At 44.1% G+C, this 18,708-nt stretch overlaps 1 protein-coding gene across 1 annotated transcript in view; it reads left to right on the top strand.

Annotated features, from left to right (window-relative positions):
* Positions 1-15,470, top strand: part of dnajc24 (DnaJ heat shock protein family (Hsp40) member C24) — a 28,980-nt gene extending 13,510 nt beyond the window's left edge. Inside the window, 3 exon segments of the mRNA NM_001044478.2 lie at positions 1,215-1,353; positions 13,089-13,157; positions 15,218-15,470. Of these exon segments, the coding sequence (NP_001037943.2) occupies positions 1,215-1,353; positions 13,089-13,157; positions 15,218-15,339 (330 nt within the window). The 3' untranslated portion in view covers positions 15,340-15,470.
* The last annotated feature ends 3,238 nt before the right edge of the window (positions 15,471-18,708 follow it).

The raw sequence follows: 18,708 nt of genomic DNA, 5'->3' as shown, positions 1-18,708 counted from the left end.
TTTGAGCCTAACAATATATTAATATAATCAACCTGCTATATTTTGTGTCATTTCTGCAGGACTATCCGGGTCCTATTAGGGACACATTTCTAAATGTCACAACATCCTTTTCCTATAAGACTCATGCATTTTTTAAACTTTAATTGACCTGGTCTATATGCTGCAGTGAATATTTTATAAACGGTGCTCAGAGCAAGGGTTGGGAATATGTGTGCTTTAACTAACGGTGGCGGCCATATGCAGAAAGGTTGGCTCATTGGGTCATCCTCAGGTTACGTCTCTGTTAATTGGCCAAACAGGGCTGATCCAATCGTATTACTATTGGGTGAAATATTGGATCTCAATAGGAGCCTATGTAGAGCTGTTGGGAGAGACTCCATCAACAGCCTGAAACCTTCCCATTTAAAGGGGAACCCCGGTTTCAGAACAAAAATTTGTTAAAGAGCCCCACACATCACAGAAACCCATTATATACCTATAACTGTAATCTGTTCCTCAAAAACTATGAATAAATAACATTTTATATGCTGAAATCCAGCTGAAAAACAGATCTTCTCCTTCTGCATCATTTGAAATCCTGGCAGGGGAGGAGGGACTAAAACACCGATGTTACAAATTGTAACAACTTCTCCACAGCTTACAGACAGCATGCAGGAACTACATAACCCACAATGCACTGCACTGGAATGTTCCTTTCCTTATTGACATTACGTGTGCAGGGAATTGTGGGATTCGTAGGCAGGCTGAGGACAAAATAGTCAGCCAGATCAGCAGGGGAACAGGGGGCGGGAATAATATATATAATATATATATATACTGTGGAGTTCTATGACCACATAAAGGCCTGAGGGTGATGGCTGAGTGCTTTTATTCAGGTCATGAATCTCCAATGTGACTTCAACTATCCTCATATTTTACAACAGGGGGTAAATTATTTATTATAATACACAAGTTTCAGTAAATTATGAGACAGAAATTACATCACTAAGCACCAATTCTAACTGAAAACATCACTAAGGATATAATTAACATGATATTTGGGTTCTTGTATATTATAAGGATATTATTAGATTAGAAGTTGATGAGCAGAATGTTAGCTTGGTGTAACCAACACAGGCACTGGGGGCATTTGAACGTTAGGGGCAGCTGCCCACTGATTTTTTTATCTGCTATTGATTTCTTCTCCTTTTTGCCTCCCTGTACCCAATGGGCAGTACCATCCAGATAAGCAGAGCGCTGACATGATGGCCGGGCAAGCTGGGGAAGGCGCACAGAGGTTCATCGAAATCAATCAGGCATGGAAAATACTTGGGAATGAGGAGGCGAAGAAGGCGTATGACCTGCAGCAGCGCGGTAGGTTCTCGCAGGCAAGCCTGCGCTACATAGAGCTTTTAAAGGCTCCGCAGCAGCTGCACGCCATGTTCATACGCACAATCCTGCAGCCAGGGACTATTTTCAGCTCTGCGCTCAGTGCAGCATGAATTATACAAGCCAAAAGGGAAGCTTTTTACAAACAGTTGCTTCCTTCCCTGCTGCTTTCTAGCCTTAATATACTTCAAAATTCCTGAGTATAACCCTTATAAACCCCCTTTTCAAAATAAGTTCAATATTTTTTTCCCTATAGTTTTATTTAGCAACTGTGTGTTTGTGTTATTTCTTGGACTAAGCAGGGCAATGTCCGAAGAAAAATCACATATTCAATGTCCTTTTCATACAAGAAACAAATCTGCAAGCCACTGAGAAGCCCTTTGTATAGTATGCTGCGCCTTAGCTTAAAGCCTGACAGGCTGTAGTTGTGGGAGGGAGGGTTTTGTTTATACAGAGGCTTCTTAGTGAACTGCTGATTTGTTTTGAAGTAGAGTATAACTTTGCTTTTAATTTTAAACACCAAAACAGGACAAAAGCCTCAGATCCTTTCTTTAACTAGTTGTGGTTGTGCAGGTCTGGTTACAGCTACTCATGTCATCTAAGGCTCAGCATTTCTGCAGCAAGTCCAACTGTCCCAAATGGATATTTGGAACATTGAGGTGGCTGTCTTTAGCCTATACCCCCCCCAGCTCCATGGCATACCCTGCCCATGTTCATGGTTGGCAATTTCACACCTTGTCTCTACACAGACTTAAGGTGGCCATACACAGGACGATTTTAGCTGCCGATATTGGACCTTTAGACCGATTTGGCAGCTTATCAGCCTGTGTATGGGCACAAATGACGGGCCTCCTTGACCAACATCTGCTCTGGAATCAGCCAGATCTCGTTTGGACAGGTTTTATTTTTCCGTCAGATCGGGGACTGCATCGGCTCGTTGATACGGCCCATGGACAAGCAGCGCCTATACCCGCTGTTTTTGGCCTAGGGCTGAATTAGCCCGATATCGCCCACCCATAGGTGGGCATATCTGGAAAAATCCGCCCACTTGGTGACCTCGCCAAGCGAGCAGATCTTACAGCGTATGGCCAGCTTAAAGGGAGTCACATGTGGCGTTAATGCATTGATTCTTAACGTTGGGTGTTGCTTCTCTACAAACAACTCCCATGAACCTTCAACATAGAACCAAGGCATGGGGGAAGCAATACGTAGGAAGCCTCGCTATCCCACAGCATGGGAAAGCCTATTGGCAGCAGAGCAATAATAGACGAATGTCCCTTTATCCGCAGTACATGGTATTTACATGTCATGTTAACATGTATGTACGAATCAAGGTGGACCTACCCATTTACTGCTTCACTTGGTTAATTTAGCCAGAGTTTTTCCTCTTACTCCGATCTACTAACTTCCATTTACATTTCTCCTTCAGGAATGTCACAGCCTTTCCAATGTGCTGCGGTTGTTGAGCTAGCACGTTACATGACAGCAGGCCTTGGCGACATGGAAATGTATTCTCTGCCATATACTGCCCATTTATTATTAATATGTCTCATTTCAGCACAAGAAATTGCATATATATATATAGAGAGAGAGAGGGAGGGAGAAACCAATAAGTCCAGTATGGGTTGCTACTGTTAGGAACTAGAAGGGTTAATTCACTGCTGATATTCTGCAAACAGGCATTTCTGAAAATTCCAATATATATATATTTTTTTTTTTGCCTTGGATTTTTCCGGGAAAATAGCTCCTTAAAATAGCGGCAGGCTGTTGCGAGCAAGAAGCAGAGAAATGTAGGTCAGATCTGTCACACACGGGGCCCTGTTACATGATGTGATAGCCTGTCTTTCTGTTCCAGCCCCGGGGTAGGAGTCCCTCAGCCTTCCATTAGAGCCTTCAATAAATATATATATACCCACCCTCCTTGTTAATGGGAGGGGGAGTCAATAATAGTGAATTGCCTATAGGGAAAACACTCACTGGCATGGAGCAATAACACACTTCCCTACGCGGCTGCCATCCGACTCCTGATAAAAGCAAGATTTTGCTGCACCTCTCAATCATCCCCCCTGCCTTCTGTGCCGCGTCCATTCTTGCCTCCCTGCTGTTAACTTCCCGCTACTTTATGGGGCCGGCAAAGTCTTTGTTACACCAAGGCCGGAGCAGTGACATGTAAAATAAAGCCAGAGACACAGGCACCGGCCGCTAAGGCGATCGAACCCGACTGCCAATAAACAGTGCTCTCTGCCAGGTTGCCCCTTATTAACTGTGTGACTGCTGTCTGGTATACAGTGCCACGCTGTATCCCTGTCCTCTTATATATTAGCCCAACTGGGAGGCTGGCCCATGGCTCTGCTACTTCCTACATAGACATTTAACCAAGGGTTGCCAACTTGAAGGCCTCCAGTTTGCTCAAAGACTTCCTGTGGTTGCTCTGGTTAGCCCAAAGGCTTCCTGTGATTGTTCTGGCTAGCCCAAAGGTTTCCTGTGTTTGCTCTGGTTAGCCCAAAGGCATCCTGTGGTTGCTCTGGTTAGCCCAAGGGCTTCCTGTGATTGTTCTGGTTAGCCCAAAGGCTTCCTTTGGTTGCTCTGGTTAGCACAAGGGCTTCCTGTGATTGTTCTGGCTAGCCCAAAGGTTTCCTGTGTTTGCTCTGGTTAGCCCAAAGGCTTCCTGTGGTTGCTCTGGTTAGCCCAAGGGCTTCCTGTGATTGTTCTGGTTAGCCCAAAGGCTTCCTTTGGTTGCTCTGGTTAGCACAAGGGCTTCCTGTGATTGTTCTGGCTAGCCCAAAGGTTTCCTGTGGTTGCTCTGGTTAGCCCAAGGGCTTCCTGTGATTGTTCTGGCTAGCCCAAAGGTTTCCTGTGTTTGCTCTGGTTAGCCCAAAGGCTTCCTGTGGTTGCTCTGGTTAGCACAAGGGCTTCCTGAGGTTGCTCTGGTTAGCCCAAGGGCTTCCTATGGTTGCTCTGGTTAGCACAAAGGCTACCTGTGTTTGCTCTGGTTAGCACAAAGGCTTCCTGTGTTTGCTCTGGTTAGCCCAAAGGTTTCCTGTGTTTGCTCTGGTTAGCCCAAAGGCTTCCTGTGGTTGCTCTGGTTAGCACAAAGGCTTCCTGAGGTTGCTCTGGTTAGCCCAAGGGCTTCCTATGGTTGCTCTGGTTAGCCCAAGGGCTTCCTGAGGTTGCTCTAGTTAGCCCAATGGTTTCCTTTGATTGATCTGGTTAGCCCAAAGGCTTCCTGTGTTTGCTCTGGTTAGCCCAAAGGCTTCCTGTGTTTGCTCTGGTTAGCCCAAAGGCTTCCTGTGTTTGCTCTGGTTAGCCCAAAGGCTTCCTGTGTTTGCTCTGGTTAGCCCAAGGGCTTCCTGAGGTTGCTCTAGTTAGCCCAAAGGCTTCCTGTGTTTGCTCTGGTTAGCCCAAAGGCTTCCTGTGTTTGCTCTGGTTAGCCCAAAGGCTTCCTGTGTTTGCTCTGGTTAGCCCAAAGGCTTCCTGTGTTTGCTCTGGTTAGCCCAAAGGCTTCCTGTGGTTTCTCTGGTTAGCCCAATGGGCTCCTGTGATTGATCTGGTTAGTCCAGTGGTTTCCTGTGATTGTTCTAGCTAGCCCAAAGGCTTCCTGTGGTTGTTCTGGTTATCCCAGTGCCTTGCTTGGCTTTATACATCAATAATCTTTGATATAAGACCTGTTAGGCAGACGAATACCGTTGAGTTCTGCAGCATGATGAGCCCTAAAGACCATCTGTTGTTTTACAGAGCCTCAACTAATATAATGCCATTTTCTGAGGAAAGCATTAATATACTGGGGTCACCCTGCTTCTGTTTTGTTAATAGTATTATATACAATATATTTTCTATTATATATATTATCTATGAGATATTTACATATATACAGGAGCTGCTGAATTGATAACCCTGGCAGCAACAGTCTCTACAGACGTGAGATAGCACCTTCTCCAGTCATTGCCTTCTCTGATGCATGCTGCCACAGCAAGTTTGCAAATGCCCGTGCCCAAGCTGTAGCTTCCACTCCTAAATCACATGAGGAAGCTGGAATCCAACCACCATGTTGCTAAGCTTAGAGAATAACATGCGATATCCATGCTTTTTGTTTCTTCTATAGGGGGTAATAGTTGCACTGCTACTCCCATTGGCAGCTTATCAGCCCCAGTATGGAGCATTTTATTGGCCTGATATGTATCTGGCAGATTTGAAAATCCCGTTGTGTGTGGACCCCATTGGCGAGTTGATGCCGCCCTTCCCTGACAAGTCCCCCTAGGCCACCATTATAAGTCATTGGCCTGGATTTGGCTCAGTGTTTGTCAGAAAATCAGGTTGAAAAACTAACGGTCAGTTAGTGTTGCAGCCTAGGGGATCTTGGCTACTAATCGCTATTTAATGTTATTATTCCCTCCTAAAAGAATGTCTGCAGATTCCCCTTTAAATCTTTTTAAATTCCAGGCTCATAAACCCCTCTGATGAGCCGGCCAGAGTTTTATTAGATCCCAGCACCCAGACAATGGGACGGCAGAAGCCTTTCACTTCCTACTTGCCGGACAAACGCAGGGTCACAGGGGTGGCTACTTCTAAAGCCTTCCAGATTCCTTTATGAGAAACCACAGGCAATAAACTTCTCATCATTCATTGTTAACCTTGATCGGAAACTAATCTTAACCCCCTCCATGTTGGATTACGCTGGCCCGGCTTTGTAACATATAATATACTGCTTATATATCTATGGGCAGTGGTTGTATCACCACAGTTAGATTACCATTATGTTATTGGACTGTTGGAGGAATCCCACACATATGGTGATCTGGATAGGGTTGAACCCAGAACTGTTGCCTCATTTAGATCATAGTCAACTTTTGTCCTCTTCAGTTTTCATAAGTTATGGGTCACAAGCAGTAATTTGGACAGGCGACCCAAAGAAATAGAACAGTAACTTAGCCATATGAGTGCTCATTTGTGACCACAACTGCAGTGAGCAAAGTGCAATTGCCATGTTTTTCCCCCCATAATGCAGCATTTTCTGCCAGAATTCCAGTGTCTTCCCAATTAGCAAGGGGAGCTGTGCCTGATGCAAGCCCAAGGGCTTCCTGTAGTTGCTCTGGTTAGCCCAAGGTCTCTCTGTGGTTGCTCTGGTTAGCCCAAGGGCTTCCTGTGGTTGCTCTGGTTAGCCCAAGGGCTTCCTGTGGTTGCTCTGGTTAGCCCAAGGGCTTCCTGTGGTTGCTCTGGTTAGCCCAAGGTCTCTCTGTGGTTGCTCTGGTTAGCCCAAGGGCTTCCTGTGGTTGCTCTGGTTAGCCCAAGGGCTTCCTGTGGTTGCTCTGGTTAGCCCAAGGTCTCTCTGTGGTTGCTCTGGTTAGCCCAAGGGCTTCCTGTGGTTGCTCTGGTTAGCCCAAGGGCTTCCTGTGGTTGCTCTGGTTAGCCCAAGGGCTTCCTGTGGTTGCTCTGGTTAGCCCAAGGGCTTCCTGTGGTTGCTCTGATTAGCCCAAGGGCTTCCTGTGGTTGCTCTGGTTAGCCCAAGGGCTTCCTGTGGTTGCTCTGATTAGCCCAAGGGCTTTCTGTGGTTGCTCTGGCTAACCCAAGGGCTTCCTAAGGTTGCTCTGGTTAGCCCAAGGTCTTTCTGTGGTTGCTCTGGTTAGCCAAAGGGCTTCCTGTGATTGTTCTGGTTAGCCCAAGGGCTTCCTGTGGTTGCTCTGGTTAGGTCAAAGGCTTCCTGTGGTTGCTCTGGTTAGGTCAAAGGCTTCCTGTGGTTGCTCTGGTTAGGTCAAAGGCTTCCTGTGGTTGCTCTGGTTAGCCCAAGGGCTTCCTGTGGTTGTCCACTCCTAAATCACATGAGGAAGCTGGAATCCAACTGCCATGTTGCTAAGCTTAGAGAATTTCTGCCAGAATTCCAGTGTCTTCCCAATTACCAAGGGGAGCTGTGCCTGACGCAATTGCGGGTGATGCGTCAAAACTTAATTAACAGAGTGATACATGCGCCTGATTCTTTAGAGACAAGTGCACTGTGCCCATTGATGGAGGTGCCCTCTCCAGACCAGGCAGTAGCTCCAGCTTGATTTGGAACAGGAGGCGTGATGGACTGAGCAACGGCCAGTGCAACTATACAGAAATGCAAAGGGTGAATGTTAACCTTTAGCGAATGGGGTTTTACGCACATCTGACTACAGGAAGATTTGGGCAGCCACAATGAGCCCTATGGTCTTCATCCCTTTGGCCTGTGGGCTGATCAGTTTGGGTACTATACGGGTGAGACACTTTTAGAGCCCAAAATCTCTTCTCTTATGGTAACTTGCATCATGGCTTAGGGCCATGACACAAAATTGCACAAAATACCGGCACAACAGGATTTGTTTTAGCGGGATAAACCCTGCTGATTTTAATAGTAGCAAACCATGTAACGTTTCGGGGGCACGCCCCTTCGTCACACATGGTTTGCTACTATTAAAATCAGCAGGGTTTATCCCGCTAAAACAAATCCTGTTGTGCCGGTATTTTGTGCAATTTTGGATCGTGGTGGAGAGTACCGACGTCTCTAAAAGTTCTGTGCACCAGGTGGAACAGAGTGGAAAGGCCAGGGTGTGCTGGTGAGTGTGGATTAGGGCCATGACAAACAGTCCAGCAGACAATTATGAGATGGCATTGCTGGTTGCCATAGAAACTCTGTTCTATCTGCTTATATTTTTTCTCCTAACCTCCTGTCCTGAGCTCAGCTAAACCATTACAATGCTCAGTCCAAGCAGGACCGTTAAGTTGTGCCTGTCTAAGCCTGCATTCTTGATTGTTTGAACCTTACAGCGCACATATGCTGTTTGCAGATGTAAATGTCACCAAAGATGTGCGAGAGGGAAAATGGCTGCCAGGGACGTGGTTGGTGGATTTGCTTCCCAAGAGCATTAATGAGGGTGTTCACACATCCTGGGGGATGTATGTTGGAATGACCAGGAACTCAACCTTGTCAACCAAATCCTGGATTCCTCGTATCTACTACTACTTTCTACCTACTTCTGTCTTCATCATTAAAACTAGAAATAAAAACATTTCAGGTACAAATGCCTGTTAAAAGGCACCCAAACATTCTCGGCAGCAGGAAAGCTGTTGGATTTCATGCTTTTGTGCCTCGGCAGAAAATACATTTTCACTTTCCCGAAGAGAAACTTAAGGTTTTTTTTTTTTTTTAAAGACTATTAATATATTTCACCTTCGCTTGAGAACTTAGTCAACTGTTACAATTTCCACGGAGCGCATTAAAGCAGGAGTGTAAGAACAAGTTCCATTTCTTCCCATTCACTACATATTTAATGTACTGTAGGTGTTTAGGATCTATTAAGAATGGCTTTATTGATCCTGTCATTTGCTAAGCTTGCTGATCTACTTTAATTACATTAATCAGACTCGGGCAAGATACCTCGTTCCCCAGAGATCCATAGTTTAGACCGAAGGTATTATGTGGCCAGGCTGAGAAAGATATAAAATAATGTTCCATTTCATACAGTATAATTAATGAATAGCATGATTAAACCCCCCCTTTTTTAAAGTGTTAATTACAATTTTTTCACTAGTACTTAAGGGCAGTTAAATAAGGTGTTTCATTTGCCCGTGGTTATTATTCATAGTGAATTTATCATCATTTGACTTGTTACGGCCACCAAATTTGTGGATCGTTTAGGAGAAGAATTATCGCTGCAGGGCCGGCTTCCACCCGGCATCATAGAACTGGGGCTTGAAAGCCAATTAAACACAAATTAAAAAGCAGCAGCACAAAGGGAACTGGTTAGAAAGAGGTTCTCTACATCTTCGGCAAACAATGGATACATCTCTTCTTCTTGCTCGGTTGTCCTTGTTTCTCACACAAGTCTATAATGATTCCTTCTTTGTACAGCTATAATAGTGCATGGTTCCAGTCATACTCAGCCCCCTGCCCAACGTCTCATTCCAAACCCATGGGTATTAGTATGAAGCTTGTCCTCTCTTTGCTGCTAAAACAGCCTTTGCTCTCTACTTTTCTGGGAAGACTTTCTTCTGGATGGTGGAACTTTGTTGGTGAGATTTGCTCTAATTCATACTGAAGAGCAGTGATCCCCAACCAGTGGTTCGTGAGCAACATGTTGCTCCCCAACCCCTTGAATGTTGCTCCCAGTAGCCTCAAAGTAGGTGCTCATTTTTAAATTCCTGGCTTGGAGGCAAATGTTGATTGCATAAAAAACAGTGTAAAGCCAAACAGAGCCTTCTATAGGGCTGCCATTCCACATAGGGGCTACCAAATAGCCAATTATAGCTCATATTTGCGCCCCCAAGAACTTTTTCCATGCTTGTGTTGCTCCCCGACACTTTTTCCATTTGAATGTGGCACACGGGTATAAAAGGTTGGGGATCCCTGCTGAAGAGGCAGTCATGTTGGGCAATCAGGCCTTGCTCGCATATGCATTCTGATTCATCCCACGCGTGTTGGGGTTAGGACTCTGTACAGGCCAGTCAAGTTCTTCCACTCTAGCTCAGCCAACCCATTTTGAATAGACCTCACTTTGTGCATGGAACTAGTAAGCTGGATGAGCTAATCAATACCAGTAAATCACATGGAGACCAGAGCTGGGTGGATAATATAATCAAGCCTGTGTTTAACGTCGCCTAGCCCAGGGGTCCCCAACCACCGGGCCACGGACGATTAGGCACCGGGCCGCAGCAGTTCCCACGTCGCACACGTAAAGGCACGAAATAGCGTGCCGTACACAAGAAGGCACGACAAAATGCATACATAAGGCGCGGAGAATGTGACACGCGCACAAAGGTACAAATAAAGCGCACGCCCGAGGCTGAAATTCGCGAGCAGACCCAGTCCATGGAAAAAATTTTTGGCTTGGAACTGGTCCCTGGCGCTAAAAAGTTTGGGTACCCCTGCCCTAGCCAGCAAAGTGATGTCATGGACACGCTACTTCCCCACATCAAAAGTTCTCCCGGTGTTCCCCCTCTGCCCCCGGAGTAATGATAAAACAGTACCTGTACTTGATCCCAACTAAGATATATTAATTACCCCTTATTGGGGGCAGAACAGCCCTGTTGGGTATATTTAATGGTTAAATGATTCCCTTTTCTCTGTAATAATAAAACGGTACCTGTACTTGATCCCAACTAAGATATAATTACCCCTTATTGGGGCAGAACAGCCCTATTGGGTTTATTTAATGGTTAAATGATTCCCTTTTCTCTGTAATAATAAAACAGTACCTGTACTTGATCCCAACTAAGATATAATTTCCCCTTATTGGGGGCAGAACAGCCCTATTGGGTTTATTTCATGGTTAAATGATTCCCTTTTTCTCTGTAATAATAAAACAGTACCTGTACTTGATCCCAACTAAGATATAATTACCCCTTATTGGGGGCAGAACAGTCCTATTGGGTTTATTTAATGGTTAAATGATTCCCTTTTCTCTGTAATAATAAAACAGTACCTGTACTTGATCCCAACTAAGATATAATTACCCCTTATTGGGGGCAGAACAGCCCTATTGGGTTTATTTAATGCTTAAATGATTCCCTTTTCTCTGTAATAATAAAACAGTACTTGTACTTGATCCCAACTAAGATATAATTACCCCTTATTGGGGGCAGAACAGCCCTATTGGGTTTATTTAATGGTTAAATGATTCCCTTTTCTCTGTAATAATAAAACAGTACCTGTACTTGATCCCAACTAAGATATAATTACCCCTTATTGGGGGCAGAACCAGCCCTATTGGGTTTATTTAATGGTTAAATGATTCCCTTTTCTCTGTAATAATAAAACAGTACCTATCATTTTATTGATTATTTAGTAGACTTAAGGTATGGAGATCCCTTATCCAGAATACCCTTGGTCCTGAGCATTCTGGATAATGGGTCCTATACCTATAATGGAAATGCTGCAGAAAGTTTAATTTGGTACTAGAATGTAACCATCTACCTTGACTCTAAAATACAGTATTAAATAAACATCACACCCAGGTTTCCTTTGTATTTTATAGCAGATTAACTCAGTTAAAAAGAAAAGAAATCACTTACCAAATCAAAACACAAAAGGGTTTTCATTCGCGGACTGGAATTTTGGAGAACGGCGATGCATTATATGATGTGCCCCGCTGCTTTAATTGGGGTTCCCGCAATCCCACTTTGTCTTTAGATTAGGATTCCATTCACTCCATGCAGATGGTTGCGCCAGTGTGAAAAGTTAATTTCAACCCTGGAAATGTGACGTTACGGTTAAAAGATACGTTTGAAAGAATAAAAATTAGAAGCAATGTAATTGTGTAGTTACAAGACAGTTCAGGCATGTCAAAGCATAAACGGGAAGAAAGCAGCCCTCCTTCCATACGGCGCGTCGGGGGGAACGCTGCTTAATATCTCCGCGACTCATTGCTTGAGATCCTTGTAGACGTTAGAACTTGGTCTTCTTGGTCTTGGACCCTGGTTCCAAGTGAATCTGACCTCATTAAAATGCTCACTTTTACACAGTATAGAGAACAATACAAAATACCAAAAGCCCAATTCTTTTGATTCAGATTAAGCTCAAGTTACCAAAGTGGAGATGGTAAACATGGCCCAGGAGATGTGGGAACTTTCCTGCCATTTCATCTTATGGATATACACATGGCTTCTGCAGATATTCTGGCACCCCTATTGAGGAAATGGGACCAAGAGAAAACAACCAATTGAGAAAATGTGAGGAGATCATCTATGTCCTACTAGCACACAGAGATCATATAAGATAATTTACAGGTAGAGGAGCAGTCCCTTCTCTTTGCTTCCATGGCTATTGGGAGGTCCCTGTCTCCTTATTGGATGACTTATTAGGTGCCTTCAAGATTCTGGGTGATAATGGCATAGGTGCCCTACCAAGTTTTCACTGCAGGATTAAAGATAATATCCAAAACGTCATAAATGGTGATCACAGTCTTGGCAGGTAGAAAAGGAATCTTACCCGTAGTGTAGGTGGGTCCGGGTGCTCATGCCCCAGACCTTCAGCTTAGGGAGCCATAAATCACATGTGAAAAATGGTATTAGGCATAAGCATAGCCTATGATTAAGTACCCTATTGGTACGAAACGCGTAAGGCTTCTGTGCTTTCTTTTATATATGGATTAAATAAACTTCATATACTTTTTTTTTTTTACATATAACATGACTGCTTTTTGATACACTTTTTCCTGGGAATCGGAGTGCCTGCCTAATACCATTTTTCTCATAGGATTAAAGATAACCCCAAGTCATACTTATTGTACAGTGCTGCGGAATATGTTGGCGCTTTATAAATAAATGTTAATAATAATAATAATAATTCCTTATGGGTATAAGAACTCACTCTGTAAACACGGCAAATTAGCAACACCAGATTCTCTTAGAAGCCAACTAGAGAAAAAAAATCAAACTTCCCCAGGAAAGATACCCTTATTTTGAAGATAAAATGGATTGCCGAAATGGAAAGGATAAGGATAATGGTTAGAACCATTGCCGTTGTAACCTGTGATGGAGAACAGGAATGTTACCCCTGGGCACAACTGTCAATTCTGCTTCTAACCATCAGCCTCCCCATAGGTCAACAACCCAGCGGGAACTATCAGTTTTATTGTGATTTTGGATATTTTTGTTACAATATGGTGGAAATTTAGTTTCTTCATAAGCATGCATATTATATATATATATATATATATAGAGAAAAGTCTTTTTAGATAATTAATGACATGTTGGTGTTGTTTTACTAGAAGCTGAGTTGACGAAGATGTGGCCAGTTGACAATCAGGTTCACTGGGAAGATCTGTCATGGGACCCTGGTATGTATATGGTTCAGGCATAGATTGAATTGATCACTGTTTTATTATCGCTTATATTTACTTATATCAGCCGCAGAGCCAGTTTACAATCTAAGCTTCCTACACATACACAATAGGCTCAGTTTTATTAGGAGCTGGATAACCTTACTGTATGTTTTCGTAGTGTGGAAACTTTATATATCTGGGGGAAACCCATGTACTCAGGCTGAGAACATAGAAACTCCTAGGGGCACATTTATAAAAGCACGAACGCTCGAACGTTCATGTGAACGCTCCAAGCGTATCTTCGCCGATTTTTTCGGGCGTCCGCACGACTTTTTCGTACGCTGCACGACTTTTTCGGACGTTTGCACGAAAAAATCAGAAAGGTTTTACCGCTGTTTACAATTGTTCGGTACGAAAATTTCGTGACTTTCGGATCGCCAATACGATATTATCGTGACTAATACGATTTTTTCGTAAGCATTTTCGTGATATTTGTGATCTTACGAAATTTTCGTTTCCAATACGATTTTTTCCCATTCGTGATTCGGATTCGTGGATTAGTAAATGTGCCCCCTAGTGTCCTGATCAGAATTCTACCCAGGACCCCAGTGCTTTACAGCAGCAAGTAGTGCTGGCATTGTATAATAATACTATGAGCTAATTTAACTCCTGAGAGCTAGAGATGTCATTAGCAAAATGGAAGTTACTGGCAGTCTGTTGGGTAGATAAATATCTGTAATACGGGGGGTTTCATTCCTGGTTTCAACCTGCCCTTATATATTTGATCAACCTTTTATGTTACAAAACAGTGGGGTAACAGCCACCCTGCTATAGTTCCAGGGGTACACAGGGCACAAATAAGCACTCACCCCAAATCTCCCCCTAACTGGCCTTCAGGCTGGGCCCCCTTAGCCCATAACAAGGTTACAGATATATAGAAACATTGGGGTAACAGTCACCCTGCTATAGTTCCAGGGGTACCCAGGGCACAAATAAGCACCCACCCCAAATCCCCCCCTAACTGGCCTTCAGGCTGGGCCCCCTTAGCCCATAACAAGGTTACAGATATATAGAAACATTGGGGTAACAGTCACCCCGCTATAGTTCCAGGGGTACCCAGGGTACAAATAAGCACCCACCCCAAATCCCCCCCTAACTGGCCTTCAGGCTGGGCCCCCTTAGCCCATAACAAGGTTACAGATATATAGAAACATTGGGGTAACAGTCACCCTGCTATAGTTCCAGGGGTACCCAGGGCACAAATAAGCACCCACCCCAAATCCCCCCCTAACTGGCCTTCAGGCTGGGCCCCCTTAGCCCATAACAAGGTTACAGATATATAGAAACATTGGGGTAGCAGTCACCCCGCTATAGTTCCAGGGGTACCCAGGGCACAAATAAGCACTCACCCCAAATCCCCCCCTAACTGGCCTTCAGGCTGGGCCCCCTTAGCCCATAACAAGGTTACAGATATATAGAAACATTGGGGTAACAGTCACCCTGCTATATTGTTCCAGGGCGTACCCAGGGCACAAAATAAGCACTCACGCCCAAATCCCCCCCTATCTGGCCTTCAGGCTTGGGCCCCCTTAGCCCATAACAAGGTTAACAGGATATAGAGGAACATTGGGGTAACAGTCACCCCGCTATAGTTCCAGGGGTACCCAGGCACAAAAAGCACTCACCCCAAATCCCCCCCCCCTAAACTGCCTCAGGCTGGGCCCCCTTAGCCCATAACAAGGTTACAGATATATAGAAACATTGGGGTAACAGTCACCCCGCTATAGTTCCAGGGGTACCTGGATAAGCACTCACCCCAAATCTCGCCCTTATTGGCCCTCAGGCCATTCCCCGGATATCTGCTCTTGGAGTTGGTGCTTCAGCGTTAGTCACAAACTGCAGTGTCAGCATGGTTACTGCTGTGTTTGTACAATACAGGGATGTATGAAGCTCAGGTTGTAGCTGGAGGTTCCCCCCAGAGATACATTATATAATTGCTTCGTTACAATCAGTGCATCTGTCAGTAACACCTTCCTGCCCATCACCTTTCAGCATGTGGCTTTGTTCCCTGACAGAGACGATGGTGTATTCCTTCCCGTGCCGATGTGGGGGGAGCTACGCGATGACTGAAAGTGACAGAAAGGACGTCTCCCTCGTCAACTGTGATTCCTGCTCCTTGATAATAGAAATCCTATAGGGATCAAGCAGTGTTTCTCGATACATATATATTTAATGATATTGTCAATAAATGTTTTTTTTATATCCCATCGCTCCGGCGCAGGGGGGGGGGGGGGCACACATAATAAAATAAATCGTTTTATAGTGAAACTGCCAGTTTCAACTTTAGAAAAAGAGGTGTTGGAAGAAAAGCACCTACTACAAACATCACGCCTTTATTTCACCAAGGGGCAGGGCTTACAAGAACGAATCAGAGATTAGGTAATGGTAAAGTGTCATCCGGTTGGATAAGATGATTTCACATTTTTATTTGGTATGGTCTATACCAGGAGTGGCCAATATGTCAATCGCGGTCCACCAGTCGATCCCCCATGGATTTCTGGTGGACCGAGACGAAGCCAGGGGATGCGGATGTGCGTGAATGCGTACGTATGCTGCGTCTTGGGGGAGGAGTCATCAGTCGATCACCAATGGAAAAAGTCTGGCCACCCCTGGTCTATATACAGTGAATAATAATGTACAATACCTGAGAGTACAGGCAGCACAGAGTCGGAAGCAAATCATGTGTCGTTGTGGGAAAGTGAAGCTGATGCTTTCCCCCTTCTTCCTAACTGATTCCCAGCCAGTATTGTGTTCCCTTTTCATATGTACTTTTTATTATACCGTAGTAACGGGGGTGATTTATAAACGTTTGAATTCAGATTTTTTTTCCACAATTCAATTTCTTGGCACTAAAACTCCCACTATTCGATTTATGGTTCAAAAACGTAAACGTTCAATATTTATTAACTGCAAAAAAATCTAAAAACTATCTAAATGGAAAACAGAATGTGTCAGAGTTTTAAGAGTCGAAATTTGAAAATGTAAATTAGGGTTCAAATTTGGCCAAATCCAGATCTTATAGATTTGGTGCATCCCTAGCTTAAAGGATACATTGGGACTGATTCATCAAATCACGAGTTCGAATCCCGAAATGGGTGAAATTCGGATTGGATACGATAATTTCTGATGATCGAAAATGCTTACGAAAAAATCGTATTAGTCACGACAATATCGTACTGGCGATCTGAAAGTCACAACATTTTCATATCCGAACGATCGTAAACAACGGGAAAACCTTTCTGACTTTGATCCTTCAGTGCATGATTTTGGAAGCCCAAGGAAAGTCACGATACCGAAGCTTGAATGAATCCGGCGTACTCGGCGCAACAAACATGATTTTGTTGCACAAATTGTTGCGCTTTTTGCCGCAAAGTACAAAAAAGTTGAAAAAAATACGCACAGTACAAAATAGTAGAAAAAATACGTTTTTTTTTGTATTCGGAAGCGATCCTACTTTGATAAATGTCAAAAGTGTCAGTGCATTATACTTTTTTACATATAAAAGAAATGTGTTTCAAAAAAAGATGTTTCAGGCGGATTTATTGAAAACATCTTAAGGCCCCCATACACGGGCCGATTGTAGCTGCCGATATGGGTCCCTTGGATCGATTCGGCAGCTTATCGGCCCGTGTAGGGGCAGAAACGAGGGGCCTGCCCGACCAATATCTGGCCTGAAATTGGCCAGATGTCGATCGTCCAGGTTAAAAGATTCAGTCGGATTGGGAGCCACATCGGCTCGTTGAGGCGGTCCCCAAACCGACTGCCCCATTGCTACTATTATTCGATCATTTGGCCCCAGGGCCAAACAATCAAATTAGCCTACATGTTCCCCGATATCACCCACCCGTAGGTGGGGATATTGGGTGAAGATCCGCTCACTTGCCGACCTCGCCAAGCGTGCAAATCTTCACGTGTATGGCCAGTTTAAGACTCTACTAGTCCCGCCCATTTGTTTTGCTTCCTGTTGGCTCCTTTCCCAAGTTGTGCACTCAGCACAAAGCACTATAGGATAGCAACCAATCAGCAACTAGGTGGACCTGATAGGGAACTGAAGCCTGTCTTTGCTGGATTGTGATTGGCTCTATTGGTAATCGGCCCTACTGTGCTTCTGTCAGGGACTTTTGACCACGCCCACCCCTCATTTGAAACACAGACAGGACCATAACAGATCTATGGCTCTAATAAAGGGGCCATTTTTAAAGATAATGATCATTTTATCCCTGAGTGAAAGCTTATACTTATTATTTGCCACTGCCTACAAGATTGGGGGTGTGGCTTATTTATGCCATATGTCTCTTTAAAACTTATGAACACCCATTCCCTTAAACTTAGGCTAAAACCTCCATCTCCTAAAAGCATTGAGGAAAAAGAGCTCTCTGCTTCCCATGGAGGCGGGTTTGATATCTCTGTAACTATTTTTAGGCAAAAACAAGTTGATGGAAAAATCCTATTTCTCTGTGTGTGAATCAGCACCGCGAGTCGCTATCATGGATATAATCCAAATTGCAAATTGCTTTGTACAAACCGGGACTTTACAATCTGCTACAAACCTTACACAGCTTTATAAATAAGCATGAATTACATGGAGCCAGGGGCACAAAGTGACAACAGTCAACTAGACTTTTTGTCAAATTTGTATTTGAAATTCAAAGAAAACGTACAGAGCGGAACCCATTTATCAAAACTTGTAGCGATTAAACAACAAGTGTGTAATCTGATGTCTTGTTAAAGGAGAAGGAAAGGTAAAAACTAAGTAAGCTTTATCAGAAAGGTAAACACAACCATAATGACTCACAGAAACGCTGCACTGAGTCCTCTGTCAAAAGATTAGTTGTGTCTGTAATACCTGCGCCAGAGACACGCAGCTCTCTGCTCTCCTGCTCCCCCCTCCCTCAAGATTGCTAAGAACTCACCACCCCCCTTAGGAATGTGGATCTGAGCCAATCAGCAAAAAGCTGACTCATAGGGGCACATTTACTAATCCACGAACGTCCGAAAAGCGTCCGAATGTATTTTTTTCGTAATGATCGGTATTTTGCAACTTTTTCGTGAATTGTCGCAAATTTTTCAAGCGCAATACAAAAAAGTTGCGACAATTCGCGAAAGTCGTAATGGCTATGAAAAAGTTGCGGCAATTCACGAAAGTCATAATGGCTATGAAAAAGTCGCGACAATTCCCGAAATTTGTAATGTCTATGAAAAAGACGCAACAATTCGCGCAAGTCGTACCGGTTACGAAAAAGTTGCGACAATTTACGGAAAAGTCGTAATGGCGACGAAAAAAATCGCAAAAAATACGAAAAAGTCGCAAAATGTTCGTTTTCCATCCGAATTTTTCTCGTTCGGATTCATGGATTAGTAAATCAGCCCCTATGTCTAACTAACTGAGCATGTTCACTGGTCTTGGTCTCGGTGCAGGAGTGAGGCATTATGGGAACTTTCTTTACACAGCTCAGCGTTTTTCCTTCCTGTTTGGCTTCTGATCATCTGAACGGGAGAAATACGG

The sequence above is a fragment of the Xenopus tropicalis genome, chromosome 4, assembly GCF_000004195.4.
Source record: "Xenopus tropicalis strain Nigerian chromosome 4, UCB_Xtro_10.0, whole genome shotgun sequence".
Lineage (NCBI taxonomy): Eukaryota > Metazoa > Chordata > Amphibia > Anura > Pipidae > Xenopus > Xenopus tropicalis.
This window is presented reverse-complemented; position numbering and strand designations above follow the sequence as displayed.